At 40.4% G+C, this 24,307-nt stretch overlaps 1 protein-coding gene across 1 annotated transcript; it reads left to right on the top strand.

The window, feature by feature from the left end:
* On the top strand, nucleotides 17,373-22,958 carry LOC109230932 (KH domain-containing protein HEN4). The gene is made up of 8 exons (XM_019396423.1): nucleotides 17,373-18,408; nucleotides 19,981-20,466; nucleotides 20,699-20,947; nucleotides 21,415-21,675; nucleotides 21,907-21,986; nucleotides 22,057-22,165; nucleotides 22,259-22,385; nucleotides 22,581-22,958. The coding sequence occupies exons 1-8, from the start codon at nucleotides 17,710-17,712 to the stop codon at nucleotides 22,598-22,600; spliced, it is 2,031 nt and encodes a 676-aa protein (XP_019251968.1). The 5' UTR covers nucleotides 17,373-17,709; the 3' UTR covers nucleotides 22,601-22,958.

Raw genomic sequence — 24,307 nt, 5'->3', positions numbered from 1 at the left:
AAGCGATAAATAATGTTTACCCGGATGAAACTTGCAACGGTTTCCTTCTTTACTTCCTTAAAAGAAACAGCTTCAGCCCATTTTGAGAAGTAGTCAGTTGCAGCCAAGATATATAGGTGCCCACCAGAGGACTTTGGCAGTGGTCCAACAACATCTAATCCCCAAGCGTCAAATGGCCAGGATGCAACAGTCGGGTGCAACACTTCAGGAGGTTGATGAATAAAATTCGCATGGAATTGACAAGCCTTGCATCTTCGAGCGTAGTCCAAGCAATCTTTTACCATCGTTGGCCAATAATATCCCATCCTTTTTATATGGAAGTGGAGCTTTGGTCCGGACTGGTGTGATCCACATACCCCAGAATGTGCCTCTTGCAAAGCTTGGAGAGCTTCTTCTTCTCCTAGGCATCGCAAGAGTACTCCCTCGAACGACCTTCTGTATAGAGTATCCTTGTAGTAAAGGAAGCGAGGTGCACGATGACAGATTTCAGTCCTTCTCCTCGAATTTTCTGGAAGTATCCCATAGCATAAGTAGTCGATAATGGGTTGTCGCCATTCTTCTTTCTCAACTTCATAAATAGCAACAAGATGCTTGAGTTCGTTTTCTTCACCTTCAGCCTCATTTGGGGGCGGTACTACCCATTTTTGGCATACGGTAACTTGCGCTTGGTCAGGTAGGGTTAATGATGAAGCTAGAGCAGCTAAAGCATCAGCCTTCTTATTTTCTTTCCTTGGCACATGCTGAATGGTCACATCACCGAGCCACCCTATCAACTTTTTAGCGTAATCATGATATGGGCGTAGTTCAGGCTTCTTAACCTCGTAACTACCCAAAAGCTGATTGACCACTAACTGGGAGTCACCAAAGACTTGCAATTGCAATTGCTTCATATCAACAGCCATTTCGAGCCCAAGTATTAATGCTTGATACTCAGCAACATTGTTGGAACAGAGTTGTGTCAAGGTGAAGGAGTAGGGCAAGACTTCACATTGGGGAGTGACAAATACTACGCCAGCCCCAGCTCCCCCACGATGCGCGGCACCATCAAAGTACATCTTCCATGGAGGTTGAACTTCAACGACCATTGCGTCCTCATCAAGTAGTTCATCAGTTACGCTCNATTTCAACTTGAAGACATGGCAAACTTGAAGGCTTCTACTTGAAGACTTGACAGATTGAAGATTTCGACTTGAAGACTTAGTGGATTTGATGACTTTAACTTGGTGAATCAACTTGAAAAGAATTGAAGACTTCAACTTTTGACGATTTTGAAGAAGAATTGAAGACTTCAACTTTTGACGATTTCGAAGGCCTTAACTTGACTTGGTGAATTCGGAGATTTTAACTTGATGACTCAGCGAGCTTGAATATTTCAAATTGATGATCTAGCGGACTTAACGAAATCAACTTGGCTTACAATTGGAGACTTCATCCTGAAGATTTAGCCTTTTATTAAAAGACTACAATCATTCCATCAAAGACCTCAATTTGACGTTGAGGGCTTGCCCCCTTTGGGCCATCAAGATAAGACAGAGATTTCAACAAAAGAATACATGTACACCTAATTTTAGAGTGTCAATCAAGTGAATATATTCCATCATACTTCCTTTGAATAAGGCCTTGGGTAATATGTATTTTTTAACTCATATGACTGAACTTAGAATGAAACTCTAAGCTGCCTACGTACCTCGGTGAAGAGGATCAAGTCATTCTGTAGTTCGAAATGGGTGAGTTTATTATTTTTTTTTTTTTTTTGCGTCCTAACTTTTTCCTAGGCCGCCTCTTTTGAGGTTTTCAACCTAGCGGACTTTTTTTTTTGATGTCCTAACTTTTGTCTAAGCCGCCTCTTTCGAGGCTTACAACCTAGCGGACTTTTTTTTTTTTTGATGTCCTAACTTTTGCCTAAGCCGCCTCTTTCAAGGTTTTCAACCTAGCGGACTTTTTTTTTTTGGACCGTGCACAGTTTATACTCTTGCGGGCCAGGAGTATAGCAACATGCAGTTTAGGCTCGTGCGTCATGGAGCGTCATGATTGCAGTTTAGGCTCGTATGTCGAGGAGCGTCATGACTTGCAGTTTAGGCTCGTACGTCGACGAGCATCATGACTTGCAGTTTAGGCTCGTACGTCGAGGAGCTTCATGACTGCAGTTTAGGCTCGTACGTCGAGGAGCGTCATGACTTTCAATTTATGCTCGTACGTCGAGGAGCGTCATGACTTTCAGTTTAGGCTCGTACGTCGAGGAGCATCATGACTTGCAGTTTAGGCTCGTACGTCGAGGAGCGTCATGACTGCAACTTCATGGATAATACTTCTTCAAAAACTTGCCGTTGATAGGGCCGATTCTCATACCATCTGCATCAACCAGCTTGTAAGCCCCACTTGAATAAGCTTCTTGTACGACATATGGCCCATCCCATTTTGAAGTGAACTTCCCTACAGGTTTATGGGAAGTAATTATGGGTCTTCGTACGGCAAGGACTTGATCTCCTACTTGAAAGGATCTCGGACGAACTCTTTTATTGAAGGCGCGAGATAATCGAGCTTGATAACATTCAAGACTCTGTTGAGCTTCCAATCTCTTTTCATCAAGAGCTTCCAACTCTGCTAACCGAAGTTGAGCATTTTCTTCATCAGTGATCCCTTCTTGAATAGCCAGTCGTAACGAAGGTATTTGACGCTCAAGTGGCAAGACGGCTTCGACTCCATAAACGAGTGAATAAGGAGTTTCCTGTGTTGGAGTGCGGTGAGTAGGTCCTCCATCGGTGCCAAGGTTAACTTCTTTTAAGGCATCAACTGTCGTCTTCACTCCTTCTTCAAGTTCAGGTGGAGCATCTTTTGCCTCTTCATCTTCTTGAGGGTCCACATCATTGGAGGATATGTGATAACAAGGCGAAACATCCTCTAATTCCGCATTATCTTCCATCGAAGACGAAACACCATTCTCGCCTTGTACAGTGACATGATACGAAGAACCTACACTTTCTTCATCTTCGTCACGTTTCTTAGTGTAGACCACAGTATATGGCTTTACCTTCAGTACTTCTTCACATGAAACCACCAGTTTTGTTTGTCGCCTCATTCTAGAAGGAACCAAACTTTGGAAATGCTTAGAGATCTCCTGAATTTTGGGTGAAGCGGGTGTTCTTGTATTTTGATGATTTCTCTGGAACTTATTCCCCTTCTTTAATGGACCCAATCTCTCAAATACAGAAGTTCTCACAGTTGATTTTCCAAGCCGATCAAAGACAGAAGGCTTGTTAGAAGCGGCTGATTCATCTTCTACACTGATATAATTGCTACTCGCCCTTCTTATTGAGATGCGCACTGGTGACGGTTGCTTGTATCCCAGACCTTCACGTGGTTGCCTCATTGCAGCTTCTGATGGGAGCTTCCCTAACTTTGACGGCTCATTGGGATTGTATCCAGCTTTTGCAAATAGCTTGTAAGCGTTAGGATCGAAACCTTCATTTGTTCGCTTTGTAGGGAGTGCCACATTCTGCAAACGATTTTGGTCTATAAACCCTGCAAGCGGCTTTGAGGACAACTTTACTGCCTCAATTCGTTTTACCGGAAGAGTTAACTCCCTTAGCGTCTTGGTTTGGAGGTTATGTAATTCGCCCTCGTCTTTCTTCCTTTTAGGGACATATTGGAGCGCGGGACTTACTTTCTTTCCATAAGATGCAATACCCCCTTTATGAGATTTATTCACGTTGGCGGGTACCTCCTCAGTAACAGTTTTGGCTTTGCCAATAGTCACATCAGCTCTTTTAGTTATGGGTTCGTCATTCTTGCTTTTCGTACCATCATCAACTTTAAGCTCCTTCACAATGCGGTTTTTCAAGTAGAACTTTGCATCGGCGAAGTGTGACTCAGCCTCGGTGAATGGCTCATCATCAGCAACTATCGTCTTCTCGACTTCACCCTCATAGTATTTTAAACATTGATGGTAGGTAGATGGAACAACTTTATTCTCATGTATCCAAGGCCTCCCAAGCAAAACATTGTATGAAGACTTCGCGTCGATCACATGTAGCCATGCACTTGATTGCATATCTTCAATAGTGATTCCCAGCCTGATCGCGCCTATGGCTCTTTGCCCCCCTTGGTTGAATCCTTGGATCATCACACGACCTTCTGAGAGTTCGTTTATGGGAATACCAAGTTCTTTCACAGTGTGGATTGGCAAAATGTTCACTGAGGATCCTCCATCAACCAAAATCCGATTTACCCTTTCATTGCGCATATAGCGAACCAGGTTCAATGGGCGGTTATAAGGAGTGTCACCTAGCAAAATATTGTCATTTGTGAACGTGACCTTTTCCTCACAAGCATTAACTTCTTGAGGATTGGACTCGATGGGCTTTTCCGAAGATGGTGCCAACGGTAGGTCATCACTCTTTTCTTCCCCTTTGTCAGCGTGGCAACAAGAGGCATCAATGCCCTCATGGGAAATCTTCGTGCGGAACCAACTTGGTAAAAATTCCTCCAAGGTCACTAGATTTCGTGGCTTTTGAGGGTGGTACATCTCCACTTTTGCTTTCTTCAAATGCCTAACTAGATTCTTTTTCGTTGGTCTTTTTACCATCATCTTCCTTGTTGGTTGTTCCACTGATTCTTTTTGTGGGCTCCTTTTGTGGCGCCTACGACGAGTCACCAACGTCCAACCTTCATCATCATCAGATTGATCGTCTTCAACTTTGTCCTTCTCCAGTAATTCTTCATTTTTACTTTCTTTAACACCGCATAATTCATCCGGACTAAATGAGCCGAAGGTGATAGAGAGATGGTTTGCGCTTGCTCTCTCATCTTCAAGCACGATCTTCTTTTCGCGAGCCAAGTCCATGACTTTGTCCTTGAAGACAAAGCACTTCTCCAAAGGGTGGCTTACAAGTCGGTGATATTTGCAGTAATTTGGGTCATTTGTTTCCCCAGCTTCATTTGGTCGCTTCATCTCCGGAAACTCAATGAGATTTAACTCGAGGAGTTCTTCGAAAATGGCTGGCACATCAGAATCCAAGAATGGGTACTCTTTCTCCTACATCTCTTTTCGAGTCAACTTTCCACTTGGCTTGTCTTGAAAAGAAGTGGATTTCATACTCTGCTTCTTGCTCACCTTCGTCGTGAACTTCATAGGTGACGTATTGACATTCATAGCTTCTTTGCTTTCAGGCTTGGGTACGAACTTGCCCCACTTCCTGACTTCTTGCTTGTCATTTGCTTTGCGAGGTTCATAGATGGGCAGCCTTTTATTTCCAGCGGAGGCCATGCTCAATTCCATGTCATGGGCACGAGTTGCAAGTTCTTCAAATGTGCTAGGCTCGATACCTTGCAAGATGTAGTGCAATCCCCAATGCATGCCTTCGATGCACATCTCTATGCCTGATAAAGTCGATAACTGGTTCCCTCTTTCGTTGACGAGTATTTGTAAGTTCTATCATACTCACAGTACGTCTCGTACTATAAAAGCGATTGAGGAATTCTTACTCTAGCTGATCCCAACTATCGATAGATCCAGCCTCGAGGTCTGTGTACCAGTCAAAAGCATTTCCTTTTAGCGAGTGGACAAATTGCTTGATGAGGTAATCTCCATAAGTCCCAGCATTGTTGCACGTCTCCACGAAGTGAGCCACATGTTGCTTTGGGTTACCTTTACCATCAAACTGTTGAAACATTGGAGGTTGATAGCCAGAAGGCATCTTCAACATATCAAACCTTGAAGTGTACGGCTTTGCATACGTAAGGGAGGATTTGGCAGCAACTTTATATTTGTTCTTAATGGTTCCTTCAATGAACTCCTTCAGTTGATCGATTGGAATCATTCCTTCAGTATGAAACTAGGGATAGCCTTAGTNTGAGAGGTAGAGATTGTCCCACTGGGCGTGCCAGAATTTGTAGACAATAAATTTGGTCGAGAAAATAAAATCAAGATCGAAAATATCTCAACAATCGTAGTATTTGATTTTGAATATTTGAGCGTTACAATCTCTATGAATCCACTAATTCTTCTTTTCAATAGTAAATAAATTCGAGGGCCTTGGAGCTTGATCTTGAATCTATATTCGTTTCCACGAACGATGATCTTATTCTTGAGCTTGAGCTTGATTGCTTGAACTTGACCTTGATTTGTTCTTCGTTCTTGAACTTGAACTTGATTTCTTCTTCGTTCTTGAACTTGAACTTGATTTCTTCTTCGTTCTTGAGCTTGAATTTGATTTCTTGAAATTGAAGCTTGAAACTTGTGGAGGAATTTGCAGCGTTTGATCCACGAGCTCTTTCTTGCTTCTTGTTATAACTTCTGGTGTCTTTTCTGAGTTATGAAGACCCCTATTTATAGTTGTGGAAGGGAAGAGTTGTGATAAGAACAAACTCTTTCCGACCAATCAAATTGAAGTGTGACATGCTCGCATTTGATTGGCTAGAACATGTCACTTGCACACATGGCGCGATTTCATTGGCCTTTAGTGACTGGGCATGCCTTGTCATTTTGACACGTGGCATGGTCCTATTGGCTCTTCTACTTGACTTGGCGCGCCACGTCATTTGACACGTGGCACCAAACTGGGCTTCTAGAAGGATGGCATCTTGGGCTTAACGAAGCGGGCTCATTACTTTAGCCTAATTTAATGGGCTAACCCAATGGATTAAGACTTATTTATTTAATCCATATATATTGGACTTATACAATTAATTCAATTATATTAGCCCATAACATTTATTTGGACCAACATATCTTGAATTTAAAATATAGACCAAATTAGTTTTATGGATTTAAATCCAATAAATTTTGTATGCCTACAAAAATATTTTAGTGTATTTTTATAATTATATTTACATTTTTAGGCTAAATTGCACATCTCTGCAATAATAGCCCACACTAATGCATAATTACATTATTGATGCATAAAATGGTCTTTTATATTTTTAAAATGTTAAATAACTATTTTAGATCATTTTTAGTACACGAAAATATTTTTTGGAACTCATTTATTATTTTTATAAATTATTTAGTTATTAAAAGTGGCTATTTAAAATCTGGCCTATTTTTATTTCAATTTTAGTCCGATTTCAACCCAATACCAGCCCAATTTCAATTTAAATTTACGCAAACCCTAATACCCGATCCGGCCCCAAAACCCTTTCAATCTCGGTCGTTGATCATAGAGATCAACGGCCACAAACAATCCCTTCATTTTTTAGTCCCAAACGACCCCCAAACCCTTTCATTTCCCACCGTCTGCCGCCCTAAAATCCCTCTTTTCTCTCTAATGCTCTCAACCCTAACCCTAATCGAACCTCGCCGTCACTCATCTATGGCTATCTATGGTGGTTTCTCACCACCCCCAGGCCTCTAGTAGCCTCTTTCACGTTGGTATTGCCATCTCCAGGGTCATCAATGGACCAGGGTTAGTTGGCTTGCATTTATGGCCCCTTTTATCGCTTGTTTCAGGCTGTTCCAGTATGATTCCGAGTAAGATCGTCCTACATCGACTATGATCTATGGGTTCTAAGCATGTTTCTTCACCTCTGTATTGTTCTCCTCGAAACCCTAATTTTCTTCTGAACCTCTTAGATCTGTACAGATCTGAGATGATTTAGACTTATTTCATATGATTTTTACAATAACCTTGTGGTTCTTTACAAGAATCGTTTGATTTTCGAGTGATTTGTCATCTTTCTCTAAACTAGGGTTTCCTAAAATTTCTTTTCTCAAAACGTTTGGTAATTTTGAGTGTTTGATCTTCTGCTTCTTATATGTTTTGACTGATTTCGTAAGTTTGCTACAACCTTAACTCGTTTATATTAAAAACCCTAATTTTTGACATTCTTTGTTTGGTTTCTAAGTACTGGTGTACTGACTGTGTTCTTGCCTGGGTTCTTGTAATTTCTCTTTAGCCATTTGAATGTCTCGTGGTTTTCTTGTCCTAATATGCCTCTACTGAATTTCTTAGTTCAACCTTTCACTTTATATATGTCTATGTTCATTTTGACTGTTATTTCTTGCTTTATTTAAGTTGCTTGTGATACTTGCTGACTCTTTACGTGATTTTCTCTTTGATCGAACCCTTGATTATTCTGAAGTCCTTATTTCCTGATTTGATTTGAACACTTTTCCTTAACAAACTTTGATTCTTACCTCTCTACTCAGTTTAATTGAACTGCTTGCCTTAATTAATTTTCCTTTGCCTTATTTGTTATTTTTGCTGATTCTTACTGATTGTTTCATTAATTGAAACCCCTGTGCATTCGCCCCTAATTACCTACTTTGTACTCGATTTCCTTCCTTAAGTATTTGTCCTGCTTTTACCATTAATTATCCCTTGATTAAAGGGAAGACTTACTAATTTTACATGTGATTGATTCCCTGAATTTTTCCAATTGCTACATGATTGATTCTTTACCTTATTTGTTTGACTCTTGATCACTATATAAACTCCCTCATATTCTCACTTCAGACACGAACATTAGTTCACAAAAGCACACTTACACTCAAAAGCTCTCTTTTCTTCTCTGCTACTTGTGATATTCACTGGTCTAGCCGGCTGAAAGCCAAGGCTAGACATTGGAACCACATCTGTTTTATATTCTGTATTCTTTTCTTCAGCTGGTATGTCTCTAGTTAAATTTTGAAATTCAAATCCTTTGTGTTTCATTCCTGCACTAGTTCATCAGCTATGAATTCAACCTGTCTTCCCGCTTACTTCTTTGCCTAGCATGCCTAAACTCTGTCCTGTACAATGTATGATTAGCATGTCTACACTTCACCTACTTATCTGATACGTAACCAGTCTGTTTGTGAATATCTGTTCAATCCCCAAATTATGTGAACATGTTGGGCTTTTCTGTTTTACATCTGTGATCTATGTCTTAACTATTTACTGTACATGATTAGCCTGCTAAGTCTCTAAGACCCTAAGTATTTTATGCAGTTGTTGACTGTATGTTTCCTCTGTACCCTATTCATGTATCCCCAATGTGACTCTTATGTGCCCCAATCCCTTTATCCCCATGTGAAATCTGTTTGTTGAATGTTTCTGAATCTGGATGTTTTATGACCAATTGATTGTCTGTTGTTTTCAAAAAGAGTTTTGGTACTCTTCTCAAACTGTCTTCTACCACCAAACTATTTCCTGTTTCAGAAAACCTTTTCACTCCTAGGAGTCATCTCTGTACTATTTTCAAAACCTTTTCAAAACTATGTTAAGCACTCTCACTTTTCTCTTAGACTACTAGGTTCGGCCCCTTCTGATATGTGTACTGCCTTGAGAACCTTGAGATCTCTCTGAACTCTAGCATATCAGGGCTGACACTTCCACACTGCACAATAATCAGTTACTATTTGAGAAAATTCTGGGTGTGAGCACTGCCTGGGATCCTTGAGGTCCTTAGGAAACTGTGACACACCTGGACATGAAATTGGCTATGGAACTTTGGCATTTGAGACTACTGGAGGCTTGGAAATCATTTGGGCCCACTGCATGCTCCCTATAGCTTAGCTTATGTTTTATTTATGTAATTTATATTCAGTTCTTGGTCTGTAATAATTATCGTAAACAAACATTTGGGGTGACTAATGAAAATGGGTGGGTAGTTGCATATTGTGGGTAAAATCGGGTGGATAACATGCCTAGATGGTCTATTTTAATGTGTTTCTTAGATAACATGCCTATAAGACTTGCTTTGGTGAATTCTGCATGCTTTACTGTCACACAATTAGAAGTCATGCCTATAAGATCCAAATTAGCTCTATAATTAGATATCATGCCTATAGGGTGTAAAATAATTGAAGTTCAATTTCCCTTACATCATGTATTTAAATTCATCTCCTTAGAAATCATGTCTATAGGATTAAAACGACTTTAATAGAAATCATGCCTATAAGATCTAAAACCGGCCTAACTTTAACCCATGCCTGCAAGTTCTGAATCAGATTAACCAACCTACTCGTTTCTCAATCAGTGTCAGTAGAACGCATGCCCATAGGATTCAAATCGCCTGTTTAAACTTGCTTACTGTTTTCTGCATTCCTAATCAGCAATAGGTACCACGCTCATAGGGCATCACTATTATGCGCCTAGGCAAACCTGTAGGGGATTAAAATTCTGCAACTGTAAAACCATCATCTGTTATCTGTGATTGTTCATATTCAACAGGTCTAAAATCAGTAGGCAAGCTGAATAGGTCTTTGACACTTTGGTCCTAGTTAAATACTGAATACTCTCTGCTCACCTAGATATCATGTTCTAAGGTTTTTCTTAAATACCTGAAGCTTTTGTTTGAGGCGTGCACTTATTTGTTCTGTTTGTGGAGGTAAAATGTGAGCCTGTAATTGTTCCCTATTTAATGCAGTCCTAATTGTTTTTGATTGACGCTTAGACTTTTCTCCTTTGAACACCTTAGGATGGTTTAGAACTTCCTAAATTAGAGGTCCTAAATACCTCCAGGGCCACAAGGAAGGGACGGGTAGTGCACGCATAGGATATCTTTCAAGGTTGCTAGAACGCTTTAGGCTATGACCAAGGGGAGGGAATTGGGTAGTAAGGATATGATGACTACGCGCTAATGCCACGTGTAGCCCCTCATTGAGGAGTGATTACCGGGCATTGTGTGGGTATGATCCTGTAGGCTAATCAACCTAGGACCCCCTTTCCAACTCCCGTTGTTTAAATGAATTTACTTTTCTTTATATACGTGAAACTTGTTCAAACCATTTCCCTTGTTTCATCACTTGAACTATATATGTGCTTAATATGTCAAAACATGCCTTTACTTGCAAGTACGTGGTCAAATTGTTTATCTGTTAAAATGACTAATTCACATTAGTATAAGTTCGGCCGGGACCCACCGTTGTGGACCGCGAGGGGTGCCTAACACCTTCCCCTCAAGGTTATTGCCTAACACCTTCCCCTCAAGGTTATTTTGAGCCCTTACCCTAAATCTTTGGTAATGCAAACTAGTCTATGAGTTAATTGCTCAAGGTGCCCTAACGCACCATAATTCGTTAGGTGGCGACTCTTCAAATACCCAATTCCCAAAAGGAAAAAAGTTATTCCCCAATGAAATGTTGAAACCCGGACGTTCTCCGCGAGGAGGAAAAAAGGGGGCGCGACATTAACAACACCTAATCAACATCTACTGGCACTTCACTCAGCTATTCCTGAACCTAAGTCCTTCAAAGAGGCTGTCTCAGATCCCAATTGGATGCAAGCCATGAAGCAGGAAGTAGCAGCTCATGAAGACAACAACACCTGGACCATTGTAGACCTGCCTCCGGGCAAGTCTCCTATTGGGTGCAAGTGGATTTTTAAGGTCAAGTACGGGGCTTCAGGTGAGGTTGAAAGGTATAAGGCCACGTTGGTGGCCAAAGGTTACAACCAGAAAGAAGAGCTTGACTACACCGAGACCTTTTCCCTAGTGGCAAAGATGGTCACTGTAAGGTCTGTTATAGCTCTAATTGCCTCTCTGAATTGGCAGGTTTACCAAATGGATGTACAAAATGCATTCCATAATGGTTATCTTATTGAGGAAGTGTATATGCATATTCCTGAAGGCTTTTGCAGACAGGAGGAGCCTCAGAAGGTTTGCAAACTCCAAAAGTCACTGTATGGCCTTAAATAGGCCCCAAGACAGTAAAATATGAAGTTAACAGAAGCTCTAGTGGAGATGGAATTCCAGCAGTCACTTTGACTATTCTCTCTTCACTAGAAAAGAAAAGTGTGACGTAGTTGTAATCTTAGTCTATGTTGATGATTTGATCATCACATGCAACAATCCTAGTCAGCTAAACCAAACAAGAGATGATCTACAGACTAGGTTCAAAATGAAGGATCTTGGGGAGTTGAAGTTCTTTCTAGGCATTGAATTTGCCAGGTCCAAAAAAGGGATAGTAATGAATCAGAGGAAGTATGCTATGGAGCTGATTTCTGAATCTAGCCTAAGTGGAGCAAGGCCTGCTGACACTCCTCTTGAAATGAACCAAAACTAACATCAGCAGACTATGATAACTGGATGAAAATTAATATAGTAGATGAGGTATTGAAAGATCCTAGCAGCTATCAAAAACTGGTAGGGAGGTTGCTGTACCTCACCATGACCAGACCTGACCTTGCCTTTGCAGTGCAGGTCCTTAGCCAATTTATGCACTGTCCAAAGGTATCACATATGGAAGCAGACCTTAGGGTGGTAAGATACGTCAAGGCTGAGCCTGGGTTAGGTCTCCTAATGCCTGCTAATAGCACAAACAAACTTAGAGACTACTGTGACTCAGACTGAGGAGCTTGCCTGCAAACCAAAGGATCAGTCATTGGTTATTTAGTAAAGTTTGGAGATGCATTGATATCATGGAAGTCCAAGAAACAAGAGACAATTTATAAGAGCTCAGCAGAGGCAGAATTCAGAAGTATGGCTGCATATGCTGCTGAAGTAACTTGGCCAATATGACTATTTGGAGAGCTTGGAGTGAAGATTGAGCTACCTATTGAGCTACTCTGTGATAGTAAGGCTGCAATTCAGATTGCAGCCAACCCAATCTTTCACGAAAGAACAAAGTATATAGATATAGTGTGATGACCCAAAAGGTCATCATTTGCTTTTAAACTGAATTCTGTGTTCCGAGGCCTTAAAAACCTCTTTTAGCATCGCCTCGATTTGCATGCGCAGTCCGGGCGCGTAGCCGGAAAGCTTAAATGAGGAAATCTGTGAAAAATGATAAATTTTGACTATAAAATGAGTTAATTTGACTTCGGTCAACGTTTTGGGTAAACGGACCCGGGTCCGTCAACGTTTTGGGTAAACGGACCCGGACCCATGATTTGACGGTCCCAGAGGATCCGTAGGAAAATATTAGACTTGAGCGTATGCCCGGAATCGAATTCCGAGGTCCCAAGCCTGAGAAATGAATTTTTAAAGGAAATTATTTTCTGAAATTGTTTAAAGGAATTTGAAATGAATTTTGATTTGAACATGTTGGTATCGGGCCCGTATGTTGGTTCCGGCGCCCGGTACAGGTCTTATATATGATTTAAGATAACTCTGTGAAGTTTGGTAAGAAATGGAATCTGTTTGACGTGATTCGGACTGTAAATGCAAAGTTTGATGCTTTAAGAAGTTTTGAAAAATTCCATGGATTTTGGGGTTTAATTCGTTGCCATTGAGGTTATTTTTGCGATTTGATCGCACGGTTAAGTTCGCATGATATTTTTGAGTTAGTACGTATGTTTGGTTTGGAGCCCCGAGGGCTCGGGTGAGTTTCGGAAAGTTTTGGACTAATGAAAAATTGCAGAAACTGCTCTTCTGATGCACAGGCCTCCTGTGCTTCGCGATCGCGAAAGGGAAAATGGGCAGGGGTGGATTTTGTTCAATGCGAACGCGAGGTACGGGACACGAACGCGGAGCACTGGGGGGTTGCTCTACGCGAACGCGACCCATGTCCCACAAACGCGTAGCGTAAATGGGGGGCTAGTCTGGGAAGTAATCGTTCCTCTACGCGAACGCGTGCACAGGCCTGCGAACGCGAAGGTCAGGGGGGCCAACCCTTCGCGAACGCGTAAGAGGACTCACGATCGCGTAAGCCTGAGGAAGGCTGCACTTCGCGATCGCGACAGCGGTCTTGCGAACACGATGAACACTGTCGCCCAGCTCTTTTAAACAGTAACAGAAACGGGAATAACCCATTTTCTCACATCTCCTTCCCCAAAATCAGAACTTAGGCGATTTTGAAGAGTAAAATCAACACCAATTCATAGGTATGTAATCTTAGACTCTTTTTCTTCAATTTCCATTAACACCCATTAGATTTCCAGGCTTAAATCATGTTCTTAAGGGTAGAAAATTAGGGATTTAGGTAGAGTTAGGGCTTTTTGATTAATTGTGATTTAGACCTCGTTTTGGGGTCAAATTTTGAAACTAATTATATGTTCGGGCTCGTGGGTGAATGGGTGACCGAGTTTTGGTCTGAACCTCGTGTTTTGACCAAGTGGGCCCGGGATCAATTTTTGGATTTTTGGTAAGAATGGTTAGAAAGCCATAATTAAGCATTGGAATTGGATTGTTTAGCGTTTATTGAAGTTATGAAGTCGATTATGTATATATACAATTGATTTGGAGCCGAATTCGAAAGGAAAGGCGGTGTTTGAGGATTGAGTTGGCCGTGGAAGTTCGAGGTAAGTGTTTGGTCTAACTTTAGCTTGAGGGATTAGGAGTTGTGTCTATTTTCTACGTGTTAATTGTGGAGTACGACATATAGGCATGGTGACGAGTATCTATACGTCGGTGTCAAGCATGCCCGTGAGTCTTGTGTTATAAATTGTTATGACTCCGTTGTGGTTTATTGTGCCTCACATGTTATTATCATCATTGTTCCCTTGCCGGGATGTTTGGTTGATATTATTGTTCCCTTGCCGGGATATTGTTGAGATATCATTGTTCCCTTGCCGGGATGTTTGTTGATATTATTGTTCCCTTGCCGAGATTCCTTGTGATTATTGTTGGCTTGTAAATGGGAGTGGGTGGTACGCCTACCACAAGATAAAATGAAATGGGAGCGGGTGGTACGCCTACCACGAGATATAATAAAATGGGAGCGGGTGGTACGCCTACCACAAGATATAATAAAATAGGAGCGGGTGGTACGCACCACAAGACATAATGAAATGAGAGCGGGTGGTACGCCTGCCACAAGATACATGAAATGGGAGCGGGTGGTACGCCTACCACGAGATACATGAAATGGGAGCGGGTGGCACGCCTGCCACAAGATATGAGAAATGGGATCGGGTTGCATGCCTGCAACAAGATGTGAAAAGAAAGTGAAATCTGCTTTTGTTTCCTTATTCTTGTTAGTGGTTGGATTTTGATCCCTTTATAATTCTCTTGATATTCTGTCTTTACCTGTTATTCCCCGAAGCATGTTTCCCCCTCCCATCTTTACTTGTTTACTTCTGTATTTCTTTTGCGCTGTATATATATTTGAACTGCACAGGTTTATGTGGTAGTCTGGTCCTAGCCTCGTCACTACCTCGCCAAGGTTAGGCTAGGCACTTACCAGCACATGGGGTCGGTTGTGCTGATGCTACACTCTGCACTCTTTTGTGCAGATCCCAGTGCTGTTGACTTCGGACAGTAGATCAATTGGCTACCTTCAGACCACAAGGAGATCCAAGGTAGACCTGCAGGCGTCCGCAGGCCCTGAAGTCTCCTCTATCTTCTATTCCCTCTTTCATTTTCCTTATTTCAGAAACGGTGTACTGTTATTTCTTCAGACTTTGTGTGTAGTGAATCTTAGACTGTCTGTGACGCTGTGACACCAGTTCTGGGGAGTCGAGGTTCAAACAGTTGTATTAGATATTCATGTTTAGATAGCTTATTGTTCCTTTCTTCCGCTTATGTTAAATCCCGCTGTTTAAATGTTGTTATTATTATTATTATTGAAAATTGCTAATGAATATAAAATGAGTAAAAAGGGTAAATTGTGAAATTAATTGGCTTGCCTAGCTCGTACTAGTAGGCTCCATCACGACTCCCGAGGGTGGGAATCCGGGTCGTGACATATAGATTGCCACTTTGTGAGATAGCACCATATTTGGCCCGCTATTCAACTACAAGAAGTATTTCGAGCTACAGTATCGACCGCATGGGTTTGAGGTCGACCCTGGAAAAAAAAGGGCGAGAAGACCTTTGAACTGGGATGGGGAAGGATTGGGGTCGTTTTTCTTTAGGACTTTAGTCCGTAACAGGGAAAGAATATTACAAGGAGTAATGAAAACTGAACACATATTTACAAAAGAGCAACTAGTTGATCTCCTGACTAAGAGGCTGGGCAAGCTATAACATGACTATCTGCTGAGAAATTTAGGAGTGAAGAACCTGTTCAAGCCATCAACTTGAGGGGCAGTGTTGAAGATGAGTTAGTTGGAAAGCAAGTTGTGGCCGTGGGACCCACATAATATTAAGTTGTTATAATCTATGTAGGTGGTTAGGCGGTTAGAGTAGTTAGACGTTAGTAGAGTATCGTGTATAACTACACTATAATTGTACATAGTTAGATACAATTCAATGAAGAATATGAAATTCATTTTGAGAAATTCTCTCTCTAAAGCTCACATCATCTTCTTCCTTAATTCACTCTCAAACTAAAGCTTCCATCCATGGAAGTTATCAGTTTTTCTCTGCCCAGGTGTAATAAACCATGCCTGCAAACAGAAATACTAGTATGTCACCTCTGACTTTGCTGGTAGCGCTCTTCTTTATCCATACAATCTCCTCATCCCAGCTCCTAATATGGTGTCTTTCTCCTATCCAATGTAGCCCACATAGTTCTGGAGTAATCACATACAAACATAAGATTCTCTATTATCTCCTCAATATTCTTCCCACATAGCACACAATCACTTGTTACTAATATTCCCATTTCCTTAGTTTCTATTGTGGCTAATCGTCGATGCAGAGCCAGCCAAAGTATGAACTGATGCCTTGGCAATGCTTTTGATCCATAATTAGTCTTTTCCGGGGACTCTTCTGGTATAAGGCCTTGTTGCAACATATAGTTGCTTGATGCTGAACTTGCCCTGCTTATAATAACTGTTCAAACAGCAGATGAGTTCTTTTGTATGAACCAGTCCCTAGTATCAAATATTTTTGCAACCAGTCACTTGTTGCAAAAAACATATTCTTACCACAATAGAATTGCATTGAAAGCTCAAAGTATATTGTGTATCAATTTGTTTAACACTATTTAAGTGAAAAACACTTCTTGACACATAAGTTTAATGTGTAAGAAAATAATAAGTATCCCTTCAAATACCAATAAGATATAAATAAGGGTAAAATAGTTAAAAATACCTTCTAATTATTATTTTCTTAAAGGGTGTAGAAAATAAAAACATGATAAATAATTTGAGACGGAGAAAGTAACTTCCTACATAATATTTAGAAACTCCTACATAATATTTAATTTTATTTTTACCGTTGTCGTTTGTAGAGAATCTTTGAGGAGCTGAAATTATTCGTTGTGTACTACTAAGGTTAAAATAGAAAAAAATAATTAATTTTATCTTAAACTTCTAAAATTAATTTTAGAAATGATGACAGAGAATTTGAGACAGAAGAACTAGTATACAAACAATGAAAAAAGAAACAACCTAAAATAGCAAAATACATACTGCTCAGAGAAGCAAGTAACATGGTACGACTAGAAGTCCAAAAGAACGAAGCTTCGGTCTTTCCTTAAAAACTTCAATATATCTCTAATAAAGTACACTCAAACCCTTAAACGACGACGTTAAAAGTGGGGAACGTGAGTTACACGCCCATCGTTGGGGTCCACTTACACGTTAGTATTTGCTAGTAAGGTATTTACCCACTACGCCCCACCAAAATGAAGAAGGGGTTAGGAATCACGATTATAAAAAGCAGCAGCAGCAGCAGCTGCTCACACAAATAGAGAAAGTAAAGCAAACAAAAATTGAATCTACAAAAGCATTAAAGTTAAAAATGATGAACAGCAGCAGATGGAGGAGCATAAGCTGAAGCTTCGTTATTATGTACATTTTCCTCATCATCACTGGCTCTACTGAACTCAGTTTCCCTTTCTCCCCTTCTCTAGGGTTTTGTACAGATTGCAGCAAAACAGTACACGATTCTCAAGAAAAACCCTAACACTACTCTAATACCTTAATTTCACTTCCAGATTTGATATTGAAACCCTAAAACGACATGGACAGATCAAGATCTAAGAGATACTATTACGACCAAGACTACGATTCCGAGAACAACTTACCCAGGACTAAACAGAGGTACAACAACAATCCTCACGGTAATAATCACCATTATGCTCCTACTCACCACCGCCGTTCCCTCACTGGCGGCGGCGGCGGCGGCGGTGGAGGAGGCCGGAAAATGCAGGACCCTTCGTTAATGGTTACTACTAGTTATCGGATTTTGTGCCACGATGTTAAGGCGGGTGGTGTTATTGGGAAATCAGGTAGCATTATTAAGGCGATTAGGCAACATACTGGGGCGTGGGTGAATGTGCATGAACTGATACCGGGAGACGACGAACGGATCATTGAGATTTCGGATACTCGGAGGCGGGACCCGGACGGTAGAATGCCGGCATTTTCGCCAGCTCAGGAAGCGTTGCTGTTGATACATGAGAGGATTTTGGATAGTGATGGAGGGTACAGTGGTGGTGGTGGGGTTGAAGTGGAAGAGGAGTTTAGGATGAGGGGCCTTAGTGGGAATAATCGTGCCGTGACGAGGCTCGTGGTGTCAAGAATGCATGTGGGGTGTTTGCTTGGGAAAGGAGGGAAAATTATTGAGCAAATGAGGATGGAGACTAAGACTCATATTAGAATTTTGCCCAGAGATCACACTTTGCCCCGTTGCGTTTCGATGTCAGAGGAGATTGTTCAGGTTAGAATACCAAATACCTCAGTTTCATACACTGCTCCTGGAGTTTTCTAAAGTCTCCATATGGATTTGTCTTGGTTAATTTGAATTGGACCGTGACTTTGTGCATTGTTGTCGATAAAGTGACCAGAACCATACCATTAATTGAAACACTGATATAGTTGCTGAAACAAAGAAAAAACTAATGACAAAGATAATTTTTTTAAAAATACTCTTACCATTGGGAACTAGAACTTATTTGTATCATTGTTTGCTGGAACTGAAAAAGGTTAGCTGATACTGCATAAGAAGTTGGAGAACGAACATGCATCTTAAGTAGAAATGAACACTAGGTCACTTGTCACTCAGGAAGTTGGAGAACGAACATGTATCTTAAGTAGAAATGAACACTAGTTCAGTTGACAATGAGACTCGATGATACCTGAGTTCAGATAGGATACAAGAATGAAGATGTTCTGAATTGAAATGGATCGGATAACTAATATCTAATGATATTTTAATGAATGGCTAATGTTCTATGCCATAATTTTTGAGCACCTATATTTATTTCCCGAGTTCGGTTAAAATTGGGGCGAGATTGATATTACATGTGACAACCCAAATTGCTTTCTGCTATATTCTGACTAGGGTATCTACAAACAACAAGTACAACTACTACTATGACGCCTCAATCCCAAGCAAGTTGGGGTTGGCTATATGAATCCTCACTATCCATGTCACTCCATTAAGCTCATCTCAGTACAATATTGCTGAGTAGTTCAATCTAAAAATTCCTTGAATGGGTATTCCAGATGAAGTGTTTGATGTCAGGTATTTACCTATTGTTCGGAGGTCAATATGCATGGAAAAATGAGCTTTTATTCAATGATTCAGTTGAGAGACCCACAAGGTGTCAATTAACTCTGATTTGTCACTAATGAATTTTGCTTTAAAAGACATTAGAGCAAATTTACTGATGATTCCCTTCAGGAACTTGTAGGTCCAGGTAATCATGCAGATATCTGCTGAAACTCTTGGGTCATATGTTTAATCATAGCACTTATGTTTTGATGGCTAAACATTTCTATATTGGACCATATCCTGCTTACGTTTCCTCCCGAAGCCATCAAAACATTTGCATATCGCATTGTTTTTCCTCTGTCCAAGTAATGATTTGAAAAAAAATATTTCAAAGAACATGGATACATCAATGCAGTTCATTGCCTTCATATGATTTAAAGGGATCATTTCACTTGCAATTATTTTTGCCTGCCTTATAGTTGATTTGATATAGTTACTGACATTAAACTAATTCTTAGACAATGCTCTTAAAGTTACTTTTGTGATTACAAAGAGGAGATTTCTAATTAAAGAGTGGTAAAATACTGCTGCTACTGATTTATAATCTCTTGTGCGTGATGATTCTGAGCTTTTCATATAAATCATGATATTTGTGTATAACGTTATCCGGACGTTGTGGCAAATGTAATAATGTGGTGGATTTTATTAGATAGCTAATGCATGCCTGAAAAGCAATCATTAGTAGTGCAGCGTAGCGTTATGCATTGTGCATGTCTGAAACCTGTTTGTGTGCAGGTAGTTGGGGAAATGAATGCTGTGAAAAAGGCCATAGAAATTATCTCCTCACGCTTGAGGGAGAGCCAGCATCGTGATCGTAGTCACTTTCCTGGTCGGCTACATTCTCCCGAGCGGTTCGTTCCTCCTGATGACGAATTTATTCCTCACATGAACAATACAACCCGCAGGGCGTCTGAAAATGGGTCTAGTTTTGGATCAAGGCTACTTGCTGGTATGAGTAGTGGTCGAAGCAACAACTATTCCTCATCCTCGTCTGGCTATGCCATTGAATCTGGAAACGCTCCCGGCAATGAGAATGGGCAAGTCATGTATGTTGAAGATCTTGTGTTCCGAATTCTATGTCCAGTTGACAAGGTTGATACTGTTGCTGGGGAATCAGATGGAATTATAGAGTTGCTTCAGAATGAGATTGGTGTGGATGTCAAGATTTTGAATCCTGTTGCTAGCTCAAACGAACAGGTCATAATCATTATGTCTGATGAGGTACTCCTCCTTTTTCTTTTTCACATCACAGTAAGTTATTGCTGCTTTTGGCTGTTAGAGTTTTAATTTTTAGTTTGCTGTATGGGAGAAGAGGATTCCACTAGCTTTCTCCACCCTTAGCCTTGTTTCTGAATTTGTTAACTTTATCAAGCATAGACCTCATAAAATTATCTTTTATAAAATGATGTTTAAAACTTTCTAAAAGATCTCTTGGTTTATATTTGTCTTTTAGGGTCCAGATGATGAGCTGTTTCCTGCTCAGGAAGCTCTTTTGCATATTCAAACCCGCATTGTTGATCTTGTTCCAGAGAAGGAAAATGTTATTACAACTCGTTTAGTTGTGCAAACAGATGAAGTTGAATGCTTGGGAGGAAGAGATGGACCATTATCTGACATGCAGAAAATAACTGGTGCTACTGTCCAAATTCTACCAAAGGAAGAACTTCCACCATGTGTCTCAGGGACTGATGAAATTATACAGGTAATGCCAATCTTCTTTTAATCTTCTAATATGATGGTACCAATGTAGCTAATATAATTCTCGCGTTGTTTAGCTGATATATGCGCCAGAGATGGTGCATAATTGGGCAGTGCATTCCTTTTGCAAGATACATGGGTTGTGCAACGAAGGAATCTTGTATCTGCAGTTTTATCAGCTGCCACTAATTATCCTAAATGTCTTAGTATAGCATAGGTTGCTGTTGTGTAGAAAAGATTTTAAGAGAATTCAGATTATTGGTTGGAGCAGTATAAGAGAATTCAGATTATTGGTTAGAGCAGTAATCTACCTCCCCAGGGTAGGGGCAAGGTTTGCGTACACACTACCCTCCCCAGACCCCACTTGTGGGATTCCACTGGGTTTGTTGTTGTTGTTGTTGGTTAGCAGTACTGGTGTCCAGTCGTTGGACTCATTGTTTTTTCCACGTCCATAATTCTTCAAATCTCCAGATTGTTGGAGAGATAAAAGCAGCTAGAGAAGCACTTGTTGAAGTGACATCGAGGCTTCGGAGTTACACTTATCGGGAGTTCTTTCAAAAGGATATACCCTCACCAGCAGTACCTGCCTCAAGCCCAGCTAGGAGTAATATTGGAGCAGACAAAATTTCCGTCAACAACACATCTCCTTCTCAACAAAACTACAATGTGAATGATGTTCAAACTTCAATCTATCAAAATGCACCAGCCAAACTGATGACACAGCCAGTAAAAGTGAGTTAATTGCCATTCCTTCTTGTTTCCGGATGAATTTGATTTTTCTTATCCCCAGCCTTTGCTGTTACATCCTAATGAGCTTGGAATACTTAATAGCCTGTCAAGTAGCCTTAGTTGTCTCAGGAAATGTCTAATAGCTCCTTATCAAAAAAAGGAAATGTCTAATAGCTGGATTCATAGGTGTTGGATCCTCCTATTATATTCCATTAAAAGGTGTTTTCTCTGTAGGAAACTGGGGCATCTGCCAGTGAAATAGCCAAGCAAAATGAAAATGAGCGTCGTGAAGATATTCCAAGTGGATTGAATAGGTAACAATTCTCTGTTTTATCTTAAACCATGGTAGTTTGCTGTCTTTGAACTTAAATTTCTCTTTTCCAGAATGCATGTACCATTGGTCACTAGAAGTACATTGGAAGTTGTCATACCTCCACACGCAGTGCCCAAACTGATAACAAAATCAAGAAATAAGCTTGCTCAGATTAGTGAGGTCAGTTTGGCTTCTTCATTGCACCCACTTTCCTTAAGAATCACGTTTGCCTACAGCAAGTATCATTGTTAACATTATTTTTATTGCTGATAGTTGTCAGGAGCAAATGTTAAATTGATTGAGGATAGACCTGAGGAAACAGAGAAGATAATACAAATATCAGGCACTCCGGAGCAAGCAGAGAGAGCTCAGAGCCTGCTTCAAGGGTTTATTTTAAGTAGTAAGTATCTTTCTTCTCTGTTCATCTCAACCTTAAACTGGGAGTTAGAGAGAGAACAAAAAGAGTGTGCCAGTACAATGAGACCCCCCCCCCCCCCCCCCAAAAAAAAAAAAAAAAAAAAAGAACAAAAGAGAAAAATAGTGACTAGCATGGCGATGTTCCTTATGTAATCTAATTCTTTGCTTTATTATTCAGCCCTAGAAGATGGCCCCTGAAGAACTGTGACATATGTGGCAAATAATGCTCCAAGCCTGTAGGTGCCTTGCAAATTTTCCTCTGTAGTCCGTTATAGTAGGGTATCCTAGGCCATCGCGAGGTACTGATTAGTAAGAATGTACAATATTAGAACTCAGTGCTAATGTAATTTGTAATGCTTTACTCCCTCAAGTTGTCGTGTTGTATTTTGGAATGTACTATCAACACTCCTGCACTGTACAGGAACGAAGTGTTTTGTGCAAAATCGGGTTCAAATGCTGGTGTTTAATTTTCCCTCAAGCTGTCGTCTTGTAGTTTGGAATGTACTTTCAACACTCTTGCAATGTACAGGAATGGAGTTACGCATTTTGTGCAAAATTGGGTTCATGCTGGTGTTTATTTTTCCGCTAAAAGGAATACCTTTATTTGGGGTTCTTTTCTTTTTATTTTGTACCTGTAAGCGGATATATGATGCGCAGGAGGTGGGGGAGTAAAACTACCTTTATGTTGACATCCCTGTTCTGTGTATACTTGATACAATGGTTTGTGAGCTTCAAACTTGCATAACTTGTTTTGTGGGGGGTGGCTCTTCTGGCCAGGATTGCTAACTCTTCCTCCCTATCTGAACCCTCTTTTGCCACTTGCCACTTTCTTTTCCACCCGTCCTTCCTAAGAATTTCTGCATATGTAGTATGCCAGTCTGGAAGGATGACGAATGCATTTGTTTTCGACATGTAAAATTACACGCCGTATGGATGGGTTGAGGTACATGGTACTTGGCAGCCAAAGAACACGGGTGTGTTTGTATGATGTGAGTCATTTTTCTATGTTTTTCATGACTCTTGTCATATGGAACATTTTCCTCTAGAGATTGGTCCTGATGGAGGTCATAGTTTTGTTAGATAAGGGGCTATGTAAGCCAAGTCAATTGGACAGATTTTATTTGACATGTTAAAACCTGGACTCTTGGAGAAGTTTTGTGCTCTCTGTAGCTATTTTAATTTTTCAAGTCCTTTTATTTTTTATCATCCACTGCTGGAGTGGCTTGCTAGTAAACAGGTTGCTTGGAAATGCATTATTGGGTCTTGCAATGGACTTCGTTCTCTTCCCTTCTTATTTTTTAAATGCATAATTGGGAGATTTTTTTAGCACATTACTGAAGCAGCAGAGTGCTCTGTTGTAGCTCTACCCCCAAACTAGTGAACTACCATATGCAAAAGCAAATTTTGATATGCTTCAAAATTCAAAGTAGTACCTATTTATTTCTTTAATAGATATTGTCAGTTGAACGGAGCAATCTTTATTTAGATTTGATAGAAGTTACAAAGTCTTTATTATGCTTCTTTATATATCGTTACAATTCAATATACACACAATTACATGCCAGCTCTATTTGATCTTTCAGAAGTGGAAGCTGAATATTGCAACCTATAATGTAGAACATGTGCAGAATGTGATTCTTAAGCTCACTATTGGCGGAAGCTATGTCCCGAGGTCTCGGAGACTCCTTTTGACTGAAATAAGATAATGGGTGTGTTTGGTACGAAGGAAAATGTTTTCCATGGAAAATGAGTAATTTTATATAACCTATTTTCCCTTGTTTGGTTGTGAGTGGAAAATTTTTTCCGAAAATATTTTTTAGTGTTTGGTTAGAGAGTAGAAAATATTTTTTAGGAAAATAAAGTTTCACCCCCTTCCCCCAAGTCCCCATATTTTCTGCGCTCCCC

This window comes from Nicotiana attenuata, chromosome 8 (assembly GCF_001879085.1).
Source record: "Nicotiana attenuata strain UT chromosome 8, NIATTr2, whole genome shotgun sequence".
In the NCBI taxonomy this organism is placed as follows: domain Eukaryota; kingdom Viridiplantae; phylum Streptophyta; class Magnoliopsida; order Solanales; family Solanaceae; genus Nicotiana; species Nicotiana attenuata.
This window is presented reverse-complemented; position numbering and strand designations above follow the sequence as displayed.

What these genes read in the sequence shown, in the direction of transcription:
- LOC109230932 (XM_019396423.1), top strand. Translation starts at nt 17,710, where the DNA reads ATGGACAGATCAAGATCTAAGAGATACTATTACGACCAAGACTACGAT. An exon ending in ATTCCAAGTGGATTGAATAG is followed by an intron (nt 21,987 to 22,056) that starts GTAACAATTCTC and finishes TCTCTTTTCCAG; the next exon opens with AATGCATGTACCATTGGTCA. An exon ending in AGCTTGCTCAGATTAGTGAG is followed by an intron (nt 22,166 to 22,258) that starts GTCAGTTTGGCT and finishes TATTGCTGATAG; the next exon opens with TTGTCAGGAGCAAATGTTAA.